Consider the following 17,296-nt stretch of genomic DNA (forward strand, 5'->3'; position numbering starts at 1 on the left):
TCCTGGAGTACGCTGCGACAACCTGGGCCAATATTTGCGGTGCTTACTCACCTCCTGGTTTTGTGCTTTCTGAAGCCGAACTGGAAGACATCATGGCCTTCTTCAGGACCGCCAGCCTGGAACAAGGGGGAAACTACAGATCCTGGGTCCAGGTATTCCATTTGAACACGTCCAGCCCTGCAGTGTGTATGACTGAACCTCTCTATTACGCTGCTTCCTTTGGGATCCTGCCCGCTGTAGATAAGCTTATCCAGTATGGTGCCTCAATTGATGCTTGTGGTGGTCGTGGCGGAGCGACTGCCCTTAATATTGCTTCCTATCGAGGACATTACAGAGTTGTCAAGCGGCTCCTAGAAGCCGGTGCGGATCCAAACACAGAGGATCAAGACAAAATGACCAGCATCGAATGGGCTACGAGGGATAACCGGCACGACATTGTTGAATTGCTTTTGGAATATGGGGCTGATAATCGTGCATGGAGGTGCTGCCAATGTGGTCATGGAGACTTGCTCTTGCCAATCTTGCACCCATGTCCCGCTTGTGACCATCCCCTCTGTTTGTGTTGTAGGTTTTATGTGCCTGTCTAGGTGATTCAATATCCTTTCGCTTGGCCATACTCGGTGTGGTTTATTGTCTTGGGCTTTTTGGCGAACGTGCGTAGAGAATACACTGCTGTGATACCGATATGAAAAAGGCTGTTGGATTTTTATTTTTGAAAATACAATTGTCAGTGACACTGCAGCGGACCTGTAGAACTGGGGAGGGGATGGGGGAAAAGGAAAAAGTAAAAAAAGGCCCGAACCGCGATTTGAACGCGGGACCTCCTCGATTCGAGAAACCCAAACGAGGAATCATACGACTAGACCATCCGGGCAACGATAATTACATAATACTAGTACTTCTTTACATAATTGACTATGCGTCTGCCGATTAAGATGAACATACGTAAGTTTGTTCTGCTTAAGATACAAAGATGAATGCAAAAGCTCTGTCCATTGATTGAACCTAATCCCTTTCGCCAACAAGCATCAATGATCCCTCTGAAGAATCTTCTGCAACACGGCACTCTCAGACTCATACCGAATAATCCTATCCTGGGACTTGTACACCTTTTCCAGTAGCCACTGGATGCGCCCTCGCAACTCATATGGCTGTTTGGGCAGGCTTCCCAGTAGACGGAGCTCTTCTTCATGCTTCCCAATGCTCTTGTTCTCTTTAGCAATCAGCTGGGACAAAATCTCCAGATCCAGCCGGCTTCTGAGCGTCTTATCCTCCGTCAGCTGCTTAAATACTGCACGATAGACGGGTTTCCCAGGCTTGATCGTCTCGGGACATCCATTAACGGAGACGATAGAGATTAGCTCCGCTTGCTCCAACGCGCGGAGTGTGGATTCGCCATTCTCCTTGAACAAGTCGGAAAGGAGAACTTGGTGATATGGCAATGACCCGTGTTTTGCCTTCGCCAGGTTCTTGATCAGATGCCAGGCTTGTTCGTGGGTCCATGGATGCGATGCCGTGTCTGTGTCAAAGATGAACATCTTCAAGATTTCCGACGCAGATTGCTCAATAATACGGTTTACCGCGGCTGTAGCCCATTAGCATTCATGGCTTTACAGCAGAATTGACCTGGTATACTCACCTTCAGGTGTCTCGCCGGCTTCAATCCGATGCGCCATAAATTGCAAGTCTGTGACACGACCGCCCAATACCCCAATGCAGCTGTCCAGGCCAGCTAGGTCTCCTGGATATTCGGGTGACTTGTCCTCTTCCGTTGTCTCGCCGGTGAGATGGCTAAGCACGAACCGTCTTGCCACATCCAGGGTACAGTCGCCGAGAGATATTGTACGGAACACCGCGTTCGGCAAAGCCTTACTGAGAGGTTTGGAGAAAGAAGCATCAGTAGTCAGGAAGATCACATGGGCGATGTTCCCCGTCGTCAATCGAGCGGCCCATTCGGTGATCTTATCGTACACCACACCGCCCTCCGATGCATTATGTAGGAAGTTGTCAATGATAACAACAGGCCGATGCTCGGGATGAGCCTCCAAATACTCCTCGTCGGTCAATCCTGTATCTTTATCGTTCTTCGTCCGGTTCTCCAGGGTAATCCGCCTCAACGCGGTGGCAGTATTCTGCCAGATATTGCTCAGCTGTGCATCCAGCGTCTCGGAAAACCCAGCCTTAGTTCCAATCATGCCCTGCGCCGCGAGGTCGACAAAACTGCTGATGCTATTCATCCACGAGAACACCGGCCGATAGCCCACCTGGCTGGCCGCCCGGGCAATCTTCGCCGTATCCCCGCGCGCATCCTGAATCTCCTTGCAATCGATGACGACCTTATACTTGTAGGGAGCGAGGGCCTGGTTCATGACGAGCTCCCGCTTCCCCGAACCCCGAGGGCCCTGAATGACAATGAAAGTCTCCGCGTTCTCCGTCAGCCACGACTGCAGCTGGGAGATATCGCCCTGGCGGCCCTCCCAGATGGCGGTCAGGCCGCGCGGGTCCGGCGCGCGATGGCCAAAGCCGATGATGTTCGCCTTGCTGACCTGCTTGCGGATCCAATTCAGCGCCGTGTTCTCCTCCGACTGGAAGGTCGCCTTGATCTTCATCTTGATGAAGAAGGTGCGGATGGGATCAAAGACCGTCACGGTCACGGCGGCGACGAGCGCCGCAATGGCGGGGATCACAATGCGCGGGTGGTTCAAGATCCAGTCCCTGATCATGGATAGTTTGATCTTCCGCTCGTACTTAATCTTCACGCGGGTGCCGAACTTCCCGCCTCCCTGGCTCTCCGAGCACGTAAACCCGTGCATGCAGTTCTTCGCCATGACGGCGTAGCAGGGCCGCGTGAATTCCACCAGGGCATAGTGCGGCGTGACCTTCGAGTCCGACGGTTGTTTGTGGATGTCGCGCAGCTTACCGTAGCTGCGAAGCAGCGAATACAGCGTCTCGGTTGTCAGAATTTCCGCCGAGCCGTCCGCCGAGGCCGGGTGGAATTCCACCTTCAGCCGCGGGCTGGGAATGCGATATAGATCCTCGATCCAGGGCCGGCCTAAAACGCGGGCAACAGTGACCTTCTGAAACGGGTTAAACCACGGCCGGATGGGATGCGCCTCGAGGTTTGCGCGGATGGCGGCTTCGACGTCGCTGTCGGTGATCCCAGTCTTGCGCGCGTATCGGACAAACGCCCCGCCTTCTCTGAAACGTGGAACGACTTCGCGGATATTGAGGTCCAGAGATTGCGGGAGAACCCGATTGATGATGCCTAGTGGATCGGAGGCCGCGAGATGCGGCCGGTCAATACGCTTCAGCGCTTGTTCGTACGACCGATTGCCCTGTAGTGGACCTTGAAGGATCCATTGCAATTTGGACGGGAAAATGTCTGGGATTGTCAGTGTGTATTGTGCAGATATGGACGTGATATCGCACTGTTGACGAAAAGAAGCCCCTCATCGTGGCGCAACTCGATATGCCCGGTTTCCAGGCATGAGGCATGTGATGTCGCTGATGCGGTGGAGAGATGCGCTCCGTGGATTCTGGCAGAGAGAAGAGCTGTGGGAGCCCAGCCTGGGACACCTGGGGGGAATGCTCGCCTCAACATGTTGGCATCACGGCATTATGTAGGAGTCATGAGTATGTCGAAGTAGTAGTAGTAGTAGTAGTAGTACTTAACTCCGCATTATGGATGACGTCGACTGGCGGTACTGCCGTGACGGGGCCTGTATCACAACCCCACAGTAAAGCGTATTATTACCGTTACATCGCGTATGCGGGAAATTTAGACCCTCAACATCGCATCGAGTCAGTCTTCATCTTCATACCTCTGTTTCTCCCTGTTCTCCTCCCACAACACGTCACAATGGGCTGGTGGTGGAAATCCCCATCAAAGGATGTCGGCTCGTCTCCTCAACTCCCACAGCAGCCATCCCCCGATCCCAATGCCGCGTCAACGCAACCTCCACCTCCGCGGGCATTAACCCGCGAGGAACAAGCTGACCTCGAGTTCAAGCAACTCCTCGCCAGTCTCGAAGGCGACATCAACCGAGCCAATGCCTCCCACCCACCTTCATCGTCATCTCCATCCTCAGCCTCGGCACCTGACACGACTACTCCCCAGCCACCACCCTCCTCCATCGCACCCGAGTCCCTCTACCCCGAGACCATGTCCTGCCGCTCGGCCTTCGACTACGCCTTTTTCTGCCAGTCGTTCGGCGGGCAGTTTGTGAACGTCTACCGCTACGGCGAGCTGCGGTCGTGCAGCGAGCATTGGGACAATTTCTGGCTCTGTATGAAGACGCGCACGTACCCAGCCGAGTCCAAGAAGGCGGCCATCCGCGACCACTACCGCAAGAAGGCGATCAAGTACAAGACCGGGCCGAGCAGTGAGGACGTCTGGGATCTACGGACGAAGCCGGTCGAGGATGCGTTCCAGGGGGATTTTGCTGCGTTGGAGCGGGAGATGGCGGCCGAGGAGGCCAAGGTATAGCCAGCTATATCTCCTGAATGTGGTGGATATGGATATGTATGTGTATGTACGATGTGTTTATTGTTGATACCTTTGTAGACTAGAGCCCAGCGGACTTGATATTCTTCTTTCTTCTCCAATTTATCCCATTGTACTCCATTATCTGTCTTCAAGTTCCTGAAAGAACCATCCGATATAGACAAAGACCAAGCGGAACTTCCAGCAACCTCCCCTTCTTTATCGGACAATGGCCTTTATGCGCCCTCTCCAGAAGCATATAAACATATAAAAAGCCTCCTCACCAACATGTTGCACTACTCGCCATCCCTCCCAACCAGCCAACCATCTCACTTCCTCAATCCTAATTCCACCATGAGCTGCATCTGCAACTTCCTCTACACCCTCTTCTTCTCCCACTCCTCCCACGGCAGCAGCTCCTCCAGCAGCTCCTCCAGCAGCAGCTCCAGCAGCAGCCATGCAGCTTTCCCAGAGTACATTCCCCTCCATCGGCTCCCCAAAAAGGCTGTCCGCTTCGGGCCACCATCCCTCATCCCGTCACTGGCCTGCCCCCCAGACCCCCAAGACGATCTAGACACAACCTCGCCCGTCCTCCCACACCGTCATTGCCCCTACCCGCGCTCCATCATGAAGCCGTCCACTCCGCTGGACGACGAGATGATGATCCGGAATACCTGTCACATGGTGGCGGTGGCCGAGCAGCGTCTCGACCTGAGTCACTGGCATATCGCGCGGGTCGGCGGCGACGGCGACCTCGATCTTCTCCTAATGCGGGAGGAGTGCATGCTGTTTGATAATGCGAGGGAGTTGGCGGCATTGCAGGGAGCTGTGTCGCGGGTGCAGACGTTGCGGAGAGTTTCTGCGTCTGGGTCTGGGGTAGTGAGACGGGCATCCGGGAGACGGCCGAGACTGCGGAGGAAGAGGATGGTGATGGTCTAGCTGGTCTTTCTCCTGTGTGTATGCATACGTGTTCCCTTTGTGGGCGTTGGGTCTAGACATACGGGTATATATAGAGGAGACAGAAGAATCTAACGTGATTGAAGCAATCAATATGTACAGACGCAATTGCAAACGCTCCGACACCGTAACGCTGCAACAAGGCCAACCAAAAAGCCAGAAGCAAAGCAATAAGATAAACGTAAGCATATGAGGAAATATCAACCTCCCCGACAAATGTAGGACCCGTGGCTAGATACAATCACTCACTCCATTTTTGAACCCCCGCTCCAACCAACTTTTGTATTCATCAATATAGGAACTCATTTGATCATGTGCGTCATAGACAAGAACACAACACGTCGCCGGAGCCAGCCCAGCCACGTCGAGCCTAAGCAGCAACCGTCTGCGCAGTCGAGGGCACCGCATCAATGGCCGGTCGCCGCACAATACCGCCAGTCACCGGGAGCTGCGAGCTGGTGCCCATTAGGAACGAGTCGACTTCCCGAGCGCACTGGCGACCCTCGTTGATGCCCCACACAATCAGGGACTGTCCGCGGCGGCAGTCACCGGCAGCGAACACGCCCGGCACGTTGGACGCGTAGTGGCCGGGCGGCGTCTTGACGTTCTTGCGGGCGTCCCGTTCGATTTCCTCGCCTAGAAGGCGGTCCTCGGGGCCCAGGAATCCCATCGACAGGAGGACGAGGTCCGCAGGGAAGAACTGCTCGCTACCCTCCACGGTCTTCATGTCCCAGCCGCCCGAGGCGCTCTTGGTCCACTCCACGCGGACCGTGTTGATGCCCTTCACGCGGCCATTACCGTCGTCGACAAATTCCTTGGACATGACACAGTACTCGCGAGGATCCCTGCCCATGTGGGTCTTGACCTCGGAGTGACCGTAGTCGACACGGTAGATACGGGGCCACTGGGGCCACGGGTTGTCGCGGGCACGCTCCGGCGGAGGCTGGGGCAGCAGCTCAAAGTTGACCACAGACTTGGCACCGTGGCGCACCGAGGTACCAATGCAGTCGTTACCGGTGTCACCACCACCAATGACGACGACGTGCTTGTCTTTGGCGGAGATGTATGCGTTGTCGGCGAGCTCGGAGTCCAACAGGGACTTGGTGTTGCGGTGCAAGAACTCCATGGCAAAGTGGACGCCCTCGAACTCCCGGCCGGGAACCTTGAGGTCACGGGCCACAGTAGCACCAGTGGCGATAATCACTGCGTCGGTGGACTGGCGCAGAGACTGCAGGGAGACCTCATTGTCAGGACCAACGGGCGTGTTGGGGACGAACTTGACGCCTTCCGCAGCCATCAGGTCGACACGGCGCTGCACCACCTTCTTGTCAAGCTTCATGTTGGGGATACCGTACATGAGGAGACCACCAATACGGTCAGCACGCTCGTAAACGGTGACCGAGTGGCCAGCGCGGTTGAGCTGGTCAGCGGCAGCAAGACCAGCGGGACCGGATCCAATGATAGCAACAGTCTTGCCGGTGCGAGTCTGAGGCGGACGAGGCTTCATCCAGCCCATCTCGAAACCGCGGTCGATGATAGCACACTCGATAGATTTGATACCCACTGGGTCCTCGTTGATACCCAGGACGCAGGCACCTTCGCAAGGGGCGGGACAGACACGACCAGTGAACTCGGGGAAGTTGTTGGTCATGAGCAGACGGTTCAGGGCATCTTGCCACTGGTTCTGGAAGACCAACTCGTTCCACTTGGGGATGATGTTGGAGATCGGGCATCCAGTGTCCGACTGGCAGAAAGGAACACCACAGTCCATACAACGGGCCGACTGGTACTTAAGCTCATCTTCGGTGAGACGGCTGTTGAGTTCGGCCCAGTCGCGCGTACGCGTGGCAGGGTTCCGGTACTTCTCGCTACGGCGGTTGTACTTCATGAAACCTCTCGTCTTGTCGAGGATGAGAGCAGACCGCTTCTTCTCCGTCTTGGAGTCGCTGATGCTGTCCTCAATGTCCAGCATCTCGGCCTTCTTGTCACTGTCGGCCTTCGGTTTCTGCGCGTTGGCCGGAGTGCTGGGAAGTTGGGGCAGAGAGAACTCGGCCTTCTTGGCTGCCTCGGCCTTACGGGCCTCCTCCTCAAGGATCCGCTTGTAGTCAGTAGGCAGAACCTTGACGAAGTGAGGAAGGGCACGGGTGAAGTCCAGGAGGATACGAGCCGCCAGCTCCGAGCCAGTGTAGTGGTGGTGGTCCTCGATCATACCGCGGACGAAGGCAATCTCAGCAGGATCCTCCAGGCCACTGACTTCCACCATCTCCATGTTGACCTTGGAGTGGAAATCCTGGTTCATGTCCAAAATGTAGGCAATACCACCGGACATACCGGCAGCGAAGTTACGGCCGGTGGAGCCGAGGACAAGTACACGACCACCAGTCATGTACTCACAACCGTGGTCACCAACACCTTCCACAACGGCCGTAGCACCTGAGTTACGGACAGCGAAACGCTCGGCAGCAACACCGCGGAAGTAGCAAGTGCCACGAGTAGCACCATAGAGACAGGTGTTACCAACTATGACGTTCTCCTCGGCCTTGAAAGCAGCGCCACGAGGAGGATAGACGATGAGACGACCTCCAGACAAGCCCTTACCAACGTAATCGTTGGCGTCGCCTTCAAGCTCAAGGGTGATACCAGGAGCAAGATAGGCACCGAACGATTGACCAGCGGAGCCCTTAATGTTGGCGTGGATGGTATCCTGGGGCAGACCATCCCCGCCGTAGCGGCGGCTGACCTGGTAAGAAAGGGTAGCACCGAGGCCACGATCGGTGTTGACGATGTCACACTCAATTCTGCAAGGGAGACCCTTCTCCAAAGCAAGCTCGGATTCGGCAATGAGCTTGTTATCAAGGCGAGTGTGCAGACGGTGATCCTGCTTGCGGACGTTGTAGGTGGCCACACCAGGGCGAAGAGAATGAGCCGGAGTGAGAATGAGAGAGAGGTCAATCTTCTCCTGCTTCGGAGTACGGACATCATCCCGGACCTTGAGAAGCTCAGCACGACCGACCATCTCGTTGATGGTGCGGATGCCGAGCCTGGCCATGATGGCACGCAGCTCGTTGGCGACGTAGTAGAAGAAGTTGATAACGTGCTCAGGAGTACCTTGGAACTTCTTCCGGAGAGCAGGATCCTGGGTCGCAATACCAACAGGGCAAGTGTTGAGGTGGCATTTTCTATATCATGTTAGTTCTCTTTCTTTAGATGATTAGATGACCACTCACCTCATCATAATGCATCCCATAGCAATCAAAGGAGTAGTGGCGAAGCCAAACTCTTCAGCACCAAGCAGACAGGCGACAGCAAGATCTCTTCCAGTACGAATCTGGCCATCAGTTTGCACGATGACACGGCCACGGAGGTCGTTGAGCACAAGAGTCTGGTGGGTTTCCGCCAGACCCAATTCCCAGGGAAGACCAGCATACTTGATACCAGTCCAACGAGAAGCACCGGTACCACCGTCGTGACCAGAGATCAGGATGTGGTCAGCCTTGGCCTTGGCGACACCAGAGGCGACGATACCCACACCGACCTCGGACACGAGCTTGACCGAGACACGGGCACGGGGGTTGGAGCACTTGAGATCGTAGATGAGTTGCTTCAGATCTTCGATGGAGTAAATGTCATGGTGAGGAGGAGGGGAGATCAAACCGACACCCGGGGTCGAGTAACGGGTGTGGGCGATAGGACCGACGACCTTGTGGCCGGGAAGCTCGCCACCCTCACCGGGCTTAGCACCCTGGGCCATCTTGATCTGCAACTCATCGGCATCTGCCAGGTAGTGTGAGGTCACACCGAAACGACCAGAGGCGATCTGCTTGATAGCGGACCGCATGGTGTCACCATTCTCCATGCGCTTGCTGCGTTCAGGATCCTCACCACCTTCTCCAGTGTTGGACTTGCCGCCCAAGCGGTTCATGGCGATAGCCAGAGTAGAGTGAGATTCCATGGAGATGGAACCGTAGGACATGGCACCGGTGACGAAACGGCGCACAATCTCGGTCCAGGGCTCGACCTGGTCGATAGGGATGGGGGTGCGTTGCTCAAAGTCGAAGTCAAGCATACCACGAAGGGTGCAGTTCTTGATCTGCTCATGTTCGGCCTTGGCGTAAGCCTCGTAGGACTTGTCGTTCTTCGTCCGCACGGCATCCTGCATGTTGGCAATGCTGACAGGGTCGTTGACGTGAGCCTCGCCGCCGTCACGCCAGTGGTATTCACCAGACTCGGGGAGACCGGGAATATCAACGATGCCACGAGAAGGATATCCCCGTTCGTGGAAAGCGAAAGCATCCTGAGCGATCAGCTCGAAGGTCAGACCGCGGATACGGCTGGCAGTTCCAGCGAAGCAACGGTCGATGACGCTGTCATCAATCCCGAGAGCCTCGAAGATCTGGGCACCCTTGTACGACTGCAGGGTCGAAATACCCATCTTACTCATGACCTTAAGGATACCACCATCGCACGAGGCCTTGTAGTTCTCAATGACCTTCTCATCCGGGAGCTGCTTCCGAATCAAATTCTCCCGGTTCATCTTGAGAATGCACTCCATGGCGAGGTAGGGGTTGATGGCATCAGCACCATAGCCGACCAGGACACACATATGGTGAACCTCACGAGCTTCGGCGGTCTCCACGACCAACGCTGCGAGGGATCTCCACTTGTTACGAACCAGGTGGTGGTGGACCAGACCTGTCGCCAACAAAGAGGAGACAGGAACTCTGTCCGGCGAAGTGGCACGGTCCGAAAGGACGATCACCTTGTCGCCGTTTTGGATTGCCTCGGTGGTGGCATCACAGATGGCATCGAGAGCCTCCAGATATCCAGGAGTGCCCTTCGTCTTCTCGAAGGTGATATCAATGGTCTTAACAGTCCAGTCCTTGTGTACCTGGTTGACGTTCTTCAGGGCGTTGAACTCGGGAATGGTGAGAATGGGGGAAGGCAGAAGCAAACGGTGGCACTGAGAGGGCTCCATCTCGAGAAGGTTACCCTGAGGACCAACGTAGCATTCCAGCGACATGACCACAGCCTCCCGAATGGGGTCAATCGGGGGGTTCGTGACCTGGGCAAAGAGCTGGCGGAAATACTCGAAGAGGAGACGAGGTTGTTCGGCAATGCAAGCCAAGGGAGCATCGTTACCCATCGATCCCAGAGCTTCCTTGGAGTCGGCGGCCATGGGACCGAGGAGCAGACTGACCTGTTCGAAGGAGTATCCGAAGGCCTTCAGGCGGGGGTCATTCTGGACGGTGGAGTCGTCCAGCGTATGGCTCAGGTCAACATTCTGCTCCAGAAGAGACTTGTTGATGGCGGGAAGCTTCAGAAGCTCCTTCTCCAACCACCCGGCGAAGTCCTGCCGGTGGGCCACAGTCTGCTTCAGCTCAGTATCATCAATGATGCGTCCGGCCACAGTGTCGACCAGGAGCATCTTTCCGGGCTGGAGACGACCCTTCTGGATAACACGCTCGGGGTCGATGGTCACAGCACCAACTTCGGAGGCGCAAATGATGCGGTCATCGTCGGTCACGTAGAAACGGCAGGGACGGAGACCGTTCCGGTCGAGGTTGGCACCACAGTACCGTCCATCGGAGAAGGTGAAGAGGGCGGGACCATCCCACGGCTCCATCTGACAGGCGGCCCACTCGTAGAAGGCGGCCTTGGCGGGGTCCATGGCCGGGTTGTCCTGCCAGGCCTCGGGAATCATGAGCATGACGGCCTCGGGGAGGGAGAGAACGCCGTTGATCATGAGCAGTTCGAGGACGTTATCAAAGGCAGCGGAGTCGGATCCGCCGTCCTCGACGATGGGGTACAGCGAGTCCAGCTCATCCCCGAAGATCTCCGACTTGAGCACACCTTCGCGGGCACGCATCCAGTTCTTGTTTCCGCGCAGGGTGTTGATCTCACCGTTGTGGGCGGCCCAGCGCAGGGGCTGAGCGCGGTCCCAGGAGGGGAATGTGTTGGTGGAGAAACGAGAATGGACGAGAGCAAAGTGACCTTCATAGTCCACGTTGACCAGGTCATGGTAGTACTCATAGACCTGGACGGGGGCCAATTGACCCTTGTAGACAATGTTCCGGTTGCTCAGGGAGCACAGGTAGAACCAATTGGCGAGACCGATGACATGGGTGGCCCGTTTACGGAGAACGTACAGCTGCCGCTCAAAGGTCCTCTCGTCGAACTGTTCCGGGTCGGTCATTTCGGGCTTGTTCCCGTCGCCGTAGGCGGACTTGAGGACGACGAAAGGCTGCATGATGATGGGTTCGCGGGAGAGGGCGGCGGGGCCGAGGATGGTCGAATCGCGCGGCACTTCACGCCATCCCAGGACGCGCAGGCCGAGGGAGGTGGCGGTCTCCTCGAACGCGGCGGTGGATTCCTTGAGGGAGTCCTGGTCAGGCTTGAAGAAGAGGTTGCCGACGGCATATTGGCCCAAGGGCGGGAGGTCAACGCCGACTTCGCGGGCAAAGTTCTTGATGAAGAACTTGTGAGGAATGGAGGTCATGACACCGGCACCGTCACCGTCACGAGCATCAGAGCCCACGGCACCACGATGGGTCATGTTACAGAGCAGATTGCGAGCATCGGAGACGATCTTGTGGCTAGGCTTACCCTTGATGTGGGCAGCGAAGCCTACACCACAAGCATCCTTCTCATATTCGGGATCGTAGAGACCCTGCCGCTCAGGCAGGGTGTTGGCCCAGCCATAACCCTGCTTGGGCTGGTACTCCGAATACTCGTTGGGGGACTGCTCTTCCACTAAAGATTGGCCATAGATTTCCTCCAAGTTCAGACCCATTCTTCCGCCGGGGACGGAGGGAGAATGGAATAGAGAATGAACCTAGGGGAGAGGGAGGAGTGAGATAGGAGGGAGAGGATCGCCGCGGAGAGCTTCGGGGCGGGGCGGTGATTCGCTGGTGGAGGATAAGTATGCAGGTGAAGGAGAGAGAAGACGGGTCAACCACGTAGAAGGAGAGATGAGAGGATGATGACCCGGGGAGAGACTGGAGAGATGAAGAAAAGAGAGAGAGGAAGAAGAGGAGGAAGAAAAAAAATTGGAGGGGGAAGAAGAAGGAGGGGGAAATAGTAGCAGAAAAGGGTAGTAGGTAGAGCGGGACGACGGGAGGCAGAACTCCGGGGGGGAAGAATGCACTCTGCACGTCCACTCGATTCCGATGGACGCAGTACGGTAATGATGGTACGGTAAGAGCTGGTGTAGGGGGATTGAAGAGAGGAAACGAACAGAAAAAGAAAAGAAAGCCGACGGAGAGAGGCAGTGGGGATCGACGAAAAGGGACTACGGTCGTGGCAAAGGATTTTCCTGAGATGAATGATTGACTGGAGGGGGGGGAGGACGGAGTGAAGGCCTTAGTCTCAGGTTTCTACCTAGTAGGTACTGCAGTAAATGGTGTTGGAGGAGGCTGACTAGCTCCTATTTCGTGGGCTACAGGGTCAGAGTGATGGTTTCGGAGAGAGCGTTTTCGGAACCCGTGGTTGGAATGTGGGATTATTTATGTGATTGTAATTATTTTTTATTTCTATTTCTCCTATTATCTAAGTCCAGGTATATTGGAACATCTTCTCAACAATCATCCACCGAGGCCTCTCCCGACGCAGTCCTGCGCAGGGAGTAAACATCCTCATTCACCTGGACTGCGTAGGAGAAGAAGATCCAAAGAACCGTCAAGATAAGACCCCACCAATCAGCATTCAGGCTTTGCAAAGAAGATTAGGTTTCCACTACGTCAAGATCCAACCCGGTGGGGCTGGGCTTATAGCATAACGGTACAGTAATTTTCCCACAGTCCGAGGACCAGGGAGGCATTGCCACTTATCACAAGGGATCTCTCGGCCTAACGTCCTCGGATAATAATCCTGGCCTCACGTCCGTCCTATTCTCGGAGGAAACCAAACCCATCCGCAGAAAGTACCTGCAGTCCCAACTGGATGGTGATTCAGTGGGGCGTGCAAGGATCCAGTGCTTATCCCAAAGAACTAGGAGGTAGGCAAGAATGCAACAAACTATATAAAAAAAAAAAAGAGTATCCCTATATCATACTGCATATGTTAGATCTTGGCAGAGCAAGGGACGCCAAGATCCTTCTCGACGAAAATGAAAACCAAATGATTGACCCTATCCGATGGAGCACGGAGTACGTACTTCTCCCAGCATGCAGGATACCCCACGGTGCACGACGATCACTGGTAGAGGATCGGTGGTGTGGTCCCATACGAGGCATGACGATGGGCGTATTATTGGCACTCGGCTGGATAAATTACTGGCACGGAGCAACCACTGTCCTCCCTCTTCCGCCCAGACACTCCATCCGACAACGGCCAAGTCTGGTGTTTCCCCCTGCCCGTCCTCCCCCTCCATCAGCCGAAGACACGTTTCCCCCCGATTTCGGGGATCGGGTATGAACAAACATTCTCATCATGTATACGTAGCGACCTGGGGCTGGATAGGGATAGGGATAGGGATAGGGATACAATACCTCCAATATGATCTATTCTCGGTCCTCCCAGTTCCTCCAGCTTAACTCCATATCCTCAGTGTACTCCGTACCAGGACTCCAGACTCCGTACTCCATCTCCATACGGGCATCCACCCCCGCCAATCAGCGGGATCCCGACTGCTCCACCGATAAGAGCTTAATCGCAATAATGTGATGCTAATAGGAATACATAAACCATTTGATTTCCAATCACCCGTCTATCATGCACCCTCCGACAGTCTCCCATTCTTCCCGCTTGGATTCTCCTAACTAACCACTGACCACTCCTCTAAATCCAATCATCACCCTCATGCACCGTCTCGGCCGACGCTCCCTACGTATCCCGTACCCCCATCCGACGGTGACTCACCCCTCGTACCACCTCCGACCCTCCAGAAGGATTCCCTCCGTCCAACCCTGCAGGGGGTGCAGCGTCACATGATCGAGCGGAGATGCCAATGCTGTCCGCTTCCGGACTCCCCCGATCCTCCTGTCCGCTTTGGGTTCACCGGGATTGGCAGCGGGCGTCTGCATCATTCGGGAAATCCCGGGTGACCTCGCTCTCGTATGTACGGCGTATGCTATGGACCCTAGTACGGAGTACCTCCTGGAGCACTCACCTAGGTACTCCGTACTCAACTCTCAGACCAATCACCCCCCGGATGATTTGTCTCTCAGATGACTGTTGATCGGTGGGTTGGGCTGCAGCCGTCTGCCGGTCTGCCGCTGCACACATCTATGCCGATTTGTGCATGTATAAGTCTGCGATGGGGTCTCCAAGCTACTCTACGCAGTACATTCGCAGTCTACACCGTAAACTATCCTTTGCCATGCTCATCCGACCTACTAGGTAAGTACCTGCCTTAGGTAGGTAGGTAGTGCAGCCGTAACCAATCCCAACCATGGATACTGTACCTTAGGTAGACAAGAGCCGCGGAGCTTCCCAAACAGGAAACCAAGCTCAATGTTTTGACTCCCGCTCACTCACCTCACAACCACCAACCTCTCCTCCACCACCCACCACACAATGCTCTCCCTCCCACTCATCACCCCCCGCGACGTACGTCCCCATCTCCACTCCTCCCGGTCCATCCAAACATTCAATCTAACCTACCCAGTCCCACGAACTCTGGTTCGGCTCCTCCCACCCCTACCGCACCTCGAACACCCCAACCACCACAGACACCACCGCCGCCGCCGCCCGCCGTCCAGCCCATGCCGCAAACCATGCCCGCCCTGCAGCCCCGAGCACGAGCTCAACCTCCACGCTCTCCGCACTGCTCCTCGAAGAGCGCGCCCTGCGCGTGCGCAAAACCAACATCGCTACCTTCGGCTACTCGTGGATCCGCCCCGCCGGCTGCGCAAAGACCATGCTCGGCATGAAGGAGGAGGAGGCCGAGCGCCAGGAGGCCCTCGCCGCGGCTGCAGCCGAGGAAGCTGCCGCGGCCGCGGCCGCTGCGGCGGCGGGCGGTGGCGGCGGCGACGGCGGGCTGGATGGGTTCGGCGGCGGGGATGAGACGGGGATGGAGCGCGATCTGGATGATGAGATTCCCGATGCGGATGCCGACGCTTATGCGGATGCGGAGGCAGAGGCAGAGGCCGAGGCCGAGGCCGACGGGCTGGTTGAGGAGGGCGAGGAGGGGCTGGAGGAGAATGCGGGCGTGGACGAGGAGGGGTTCATGGAGCGGGATCTGGACGATGAGATTCCCGAGGCGTTTCCGGAGGACGACGATGCGTTTGATGACGAAGACGAGGAGGACTTTGACAACCATCCTGATCTGGACGATGGGATCCCCAGCGCGGCCGAGGAGGCGTATGACGATGACGACGGGGATGGGTATGAAGATGACAACGCGGAGGACGGCATGGAGCGCGATCTGGACGATGATATCCCGGAGGCGGCGGAGGATCGCTCCGAGCAGGAAGACGAGTGGCAGCATACCGACACCGATGTCGAGTTTGACGACGAGGACGATGTTAGCTTCTCGCACGACCCCTTCGCCCAGAGTCTGCGCGCCAGCACCACCAGCAGTCGCGGCCTGCCGCCGCCGCCGTCGGTCCGGCGCGAGCGCGAGACGGAAGCCCAGCGGCGGTTTCTGCAGCGGTGGAGTGGAGGTGGCGATGCGTTCGACTCGAGCAGTATGCTCGTCGACGAGGAGGACCTCCGCGCGTCGACAGCGAGCCACGCGAGTCGGCGCAGCATGTTGGGGAGGTTTCCGCGTCGACGGACGGGAGGACCTAGGGATAGCTTTGGCTAAGTCGTTGGCCATGGTTTCACGATTGCATGTATTACGGGTATGGCGCTGGTCACCGGACGGCGTTCTTTGCACAGGAGCATACTTATTGCGGGAGTTACGGACTAGATCATTCAGAACTCGTACAGAAGAATCAGGAGGCAAGCAAGAATCGCATCCACCGTCATGTCTATCAAAGCAAAGTCATATTATATACAGTAGTACATTGTACAATCGACTACTATCAGCCCAACCCGACTCGACCGGAGCAATCTCGTCAGACGAACGCCAGAGAAAGACACTTCAACGCCAAACACCGTCGTGCGGCATGCAAATGGACATACGTACTAGCCTCGATAGCCGCCGGCCTAACTCAGCCAGACATAGAAGAAGAGCAAGAAAACTGCAAGGAAGAAAAGCAGCCAGACGCGCCAGCCCACACCCGTACGCTCAGCCATGCGCAGCATGCGGTTCATGTTCCCCCGGACGCGCATCCGGGTGTTATCAAACGTATCGTTCAGGTCGGAGATGGTCGATGTATCGCGGATTTCGTCGCCGATGGCCAGCGTGATCTGCGCTTCGATTAGACGGGCGTGACATGGACTACACAGACACCCGGGACACTCACGTCTTTCAGCATCTTCACCTTCGCGCTGATGCCCTCGACCTCGACGTCGTTTTGCGACTCCAGATGGGACAGCACCGCATCCGAATAGTGGCCCCTACCCTCGCGTCAGTCCCGCCGCTGTAATACGTCCTGTTCAGGGACATGGACAACCTACTTCGCGTTCGGCGTGGCAGACCGGTACCCTCCACCTCCCCCTCCCCCCGGCGTGGATCCACCGCCGCTCATGTATCCATCGCCGGGGTATCCTCCGTACCCGTAGCCACCGACCCGGCCGGGGGATTTACTGGCGGGACGGGAGTCACCCCCGTAGGAGTCGAAGAGGGACGAGGAGGCGCGGGGATCGCGCTGGTGGATGTTGGACCGTGGGAAGCTGATGTAGTGGTTAGCGAGTTGGGGTTGGCCTGGAGGTCGGTGTACATACCGTGACGCCATCACGGTCGGGACGAGAGTAGTTCAGGACGAAGATAGACAGTGTCAGGTAAATGCTCGTACTAGATGGCGCACATGA

General features: G+C 56.3%; 6 protein-coding genes and 1 non-coding gene across 7 annotated transcripts; 2 read left to right on the forward strand and 5 right to left on the reverse strand.

The window, feature by feature from the left end:
* Positions 1-793: 793 nt before the first annotated feature.
* On the reverse strand, positions 794-874 carry BDV59DRAFT_t15. Its single transcript has one exon. It is a non-coding gene; the product is annotated as a tRNA-Pro (tRNA).
* Positions 875-926: 52 nt separating this feature from the next.
* On the reverse strand, positions 927-3,687 carry yme2 (putative RNA12 protein). Its single transcript, XM_073687772.1, has 3 exons — positions 3,430-3,687; positions 1,640-3,382; positions 927-1,585 (listed from the first exon to the last, which is right to left on the reverse strand). Exons 1-3 carry the CDS (start codon positions 3,599-3,601, stop codon positions 1,029-1,031), a joined length of 2,472 nt encoding a protein of 823 aa, XP_073553163.1. The 5' UTR covers positions 3,602-3,687; the 3' UTR covers positions 927-1,028.
* Positions 3,688-3,821: 134 nt separating this feature from the next.
* BDV59DRAFT_166750 (EMI1 family protein) lies at positions 3,822-4,943 on the forward strand. The gene has a single exon (XM_073687773.1). The coding sequence runs from the start codon at positions 3,860-3,862 to the stop codon at positions 4,484-4,486; it is 627 nt and encodes a 208-aa protein (XP_073553164.1). The 5' UTR covers positions 3,822-3,859; the 3' UTR covers positions 4,487-4,943.
* A 113-nt stretch (positions 4,944-5,056) lies between these two features.
* Positions 5,057-5,422, reverse strand: BDV59DRAFT_166751 (uncharacterized protein). Its single transcript, XM_073687774.1, has one exon. It carries the CDS (start codon positions 5,373-5,375, stop codon positions 5,109-5,111), a length of 267 nt encoding a protein of 88 aa, XP_073553165.1. The 5' UTR covers positions 5,376-5,422; the 3' UTR covers positions 5,057-5,108.
* Positions 5,423-5,810: 388 nt separating this feature from the next.
* Positions 5,811-12,230, reverse strand: BDV59DRAFT_197314 (glutamate synthase (NADH); the record flags this gene model as incomplete). The annotated part of the gene is made up of 2 exons (XM_073692892.1): positions 5,811-8,619; positions 8,668-12,230. The coding sequence occupies 2 exons, from the start codon at positions 12,228-12,230 to the stop codon at positions 5,811-5,813; spliced, it is 6,372 nt and encodes a 2,123-aa protein (XP_073553166.1).
* Positions 12,231-15,381: 3,151 nt separating this feature from the next.
* Positions 15,382-16,342, forward strand: BDV59DRAFT_166759 (uncharacterized protein). The gene has a single exon (XM_073687775.1). The coding sequence runs from the start codon at positions 15,450-15,452 to the stop codon at positions 16,182-16,184; it is 735 nt and encodes a 244-aa protein (XP_073553167.1). The 5' UTR covers positions 15,382-15,449; the 3' UTR covers positions 16,185-16,342.
* A 186-nt stretch (positions 16,343-16,528) lies between these two features.
* On the reverse strand, positions 16,529-17,220 carry BDV59DRAFT_197316 (SNARE domain- containing protein; the record flags this gene model as incomplete). The annotated part of the gene is made up of 4 exons (XM_073692893.1): positions 16,529-16,732; positions 16,789-16,882; positions 16,943-17,158; positions 17,210-17,220. The coding sequence occupies 4 exons, from the start codon at positions 17,218-17,220 to the stop codon at positions 16,529-16,531; spliced, it is 525 nt and encodes a 174-aa protein (XP_073553168.1).
* Between the last annotated feature and the right edge of the window lie 76 nt (positions 17,221-17,296).

This window comes from Aspergillus ambiguus (assembly GCF_047715705.1).
Source record: "Aspergillus ambiguus strain CBS 117.58 unplaced genomic scaffold BDV59scaffold_1, whole genome shotgun sequence".
Classification (NCBI taxonomy): Eukaryota; Fungi; Ascomycota; class Eurotiomycetes; order Eurotiales; family Aspergillaceae; genus Aspergillus; species Aspergillus ambiguus.

What these genes read in the sequence shown, in the direction of transcription:
- yme2 (XM_073687772.1), bottom strand. Translation starts at nt 3,601, where the DNA reads ATGTTGAGGCGAGCATTCCCCCCAGGTGTCCCAGGCTGGGCTCCCACA. An exon ending in GGGGCTTCTTTTCGTCAACA is followed by an intron (nt 3,383 to 3,429) that starts GTGCGATATCAC and finishes TGACAATCCCAG; the next exon opens with ACATTTTCCCGTCCAAATTG. An exon ending in AGCCGGCGAGACACCTGAAG is followed by an intron (nt 1,586 to 1,639) that starts GTGAGTATACCA and finishes AATGGGCTACAG; the next exon opens with CCGCGGTAAACCGTATTATT.
- BDV59DRAFT_166750 (XM_073687773.1), top strand. Translation starts at nt 3,860, where the DNA reads ATGGGCTGGTGGTGGAAATCCCCATCAAAGGATGTCGGCTCGTCTCCT.
- BDV59DRAFT_166751 (XM_073687774.1), bottom strand. Translation starts at nt 5,375, where the DNA reads ATGCCCGTCTCACTACCCCAGACCCAGACGCAGAAACTCTCCGCAACG.
- BDV59DRAFT_166759 (XM_073687775.1), top strand. Translation starts at nt 15,450, where the DNA reads ATGGAGCGCGATCTGGATGATGAGATTCCCGATGCGGATGCCGACGCT.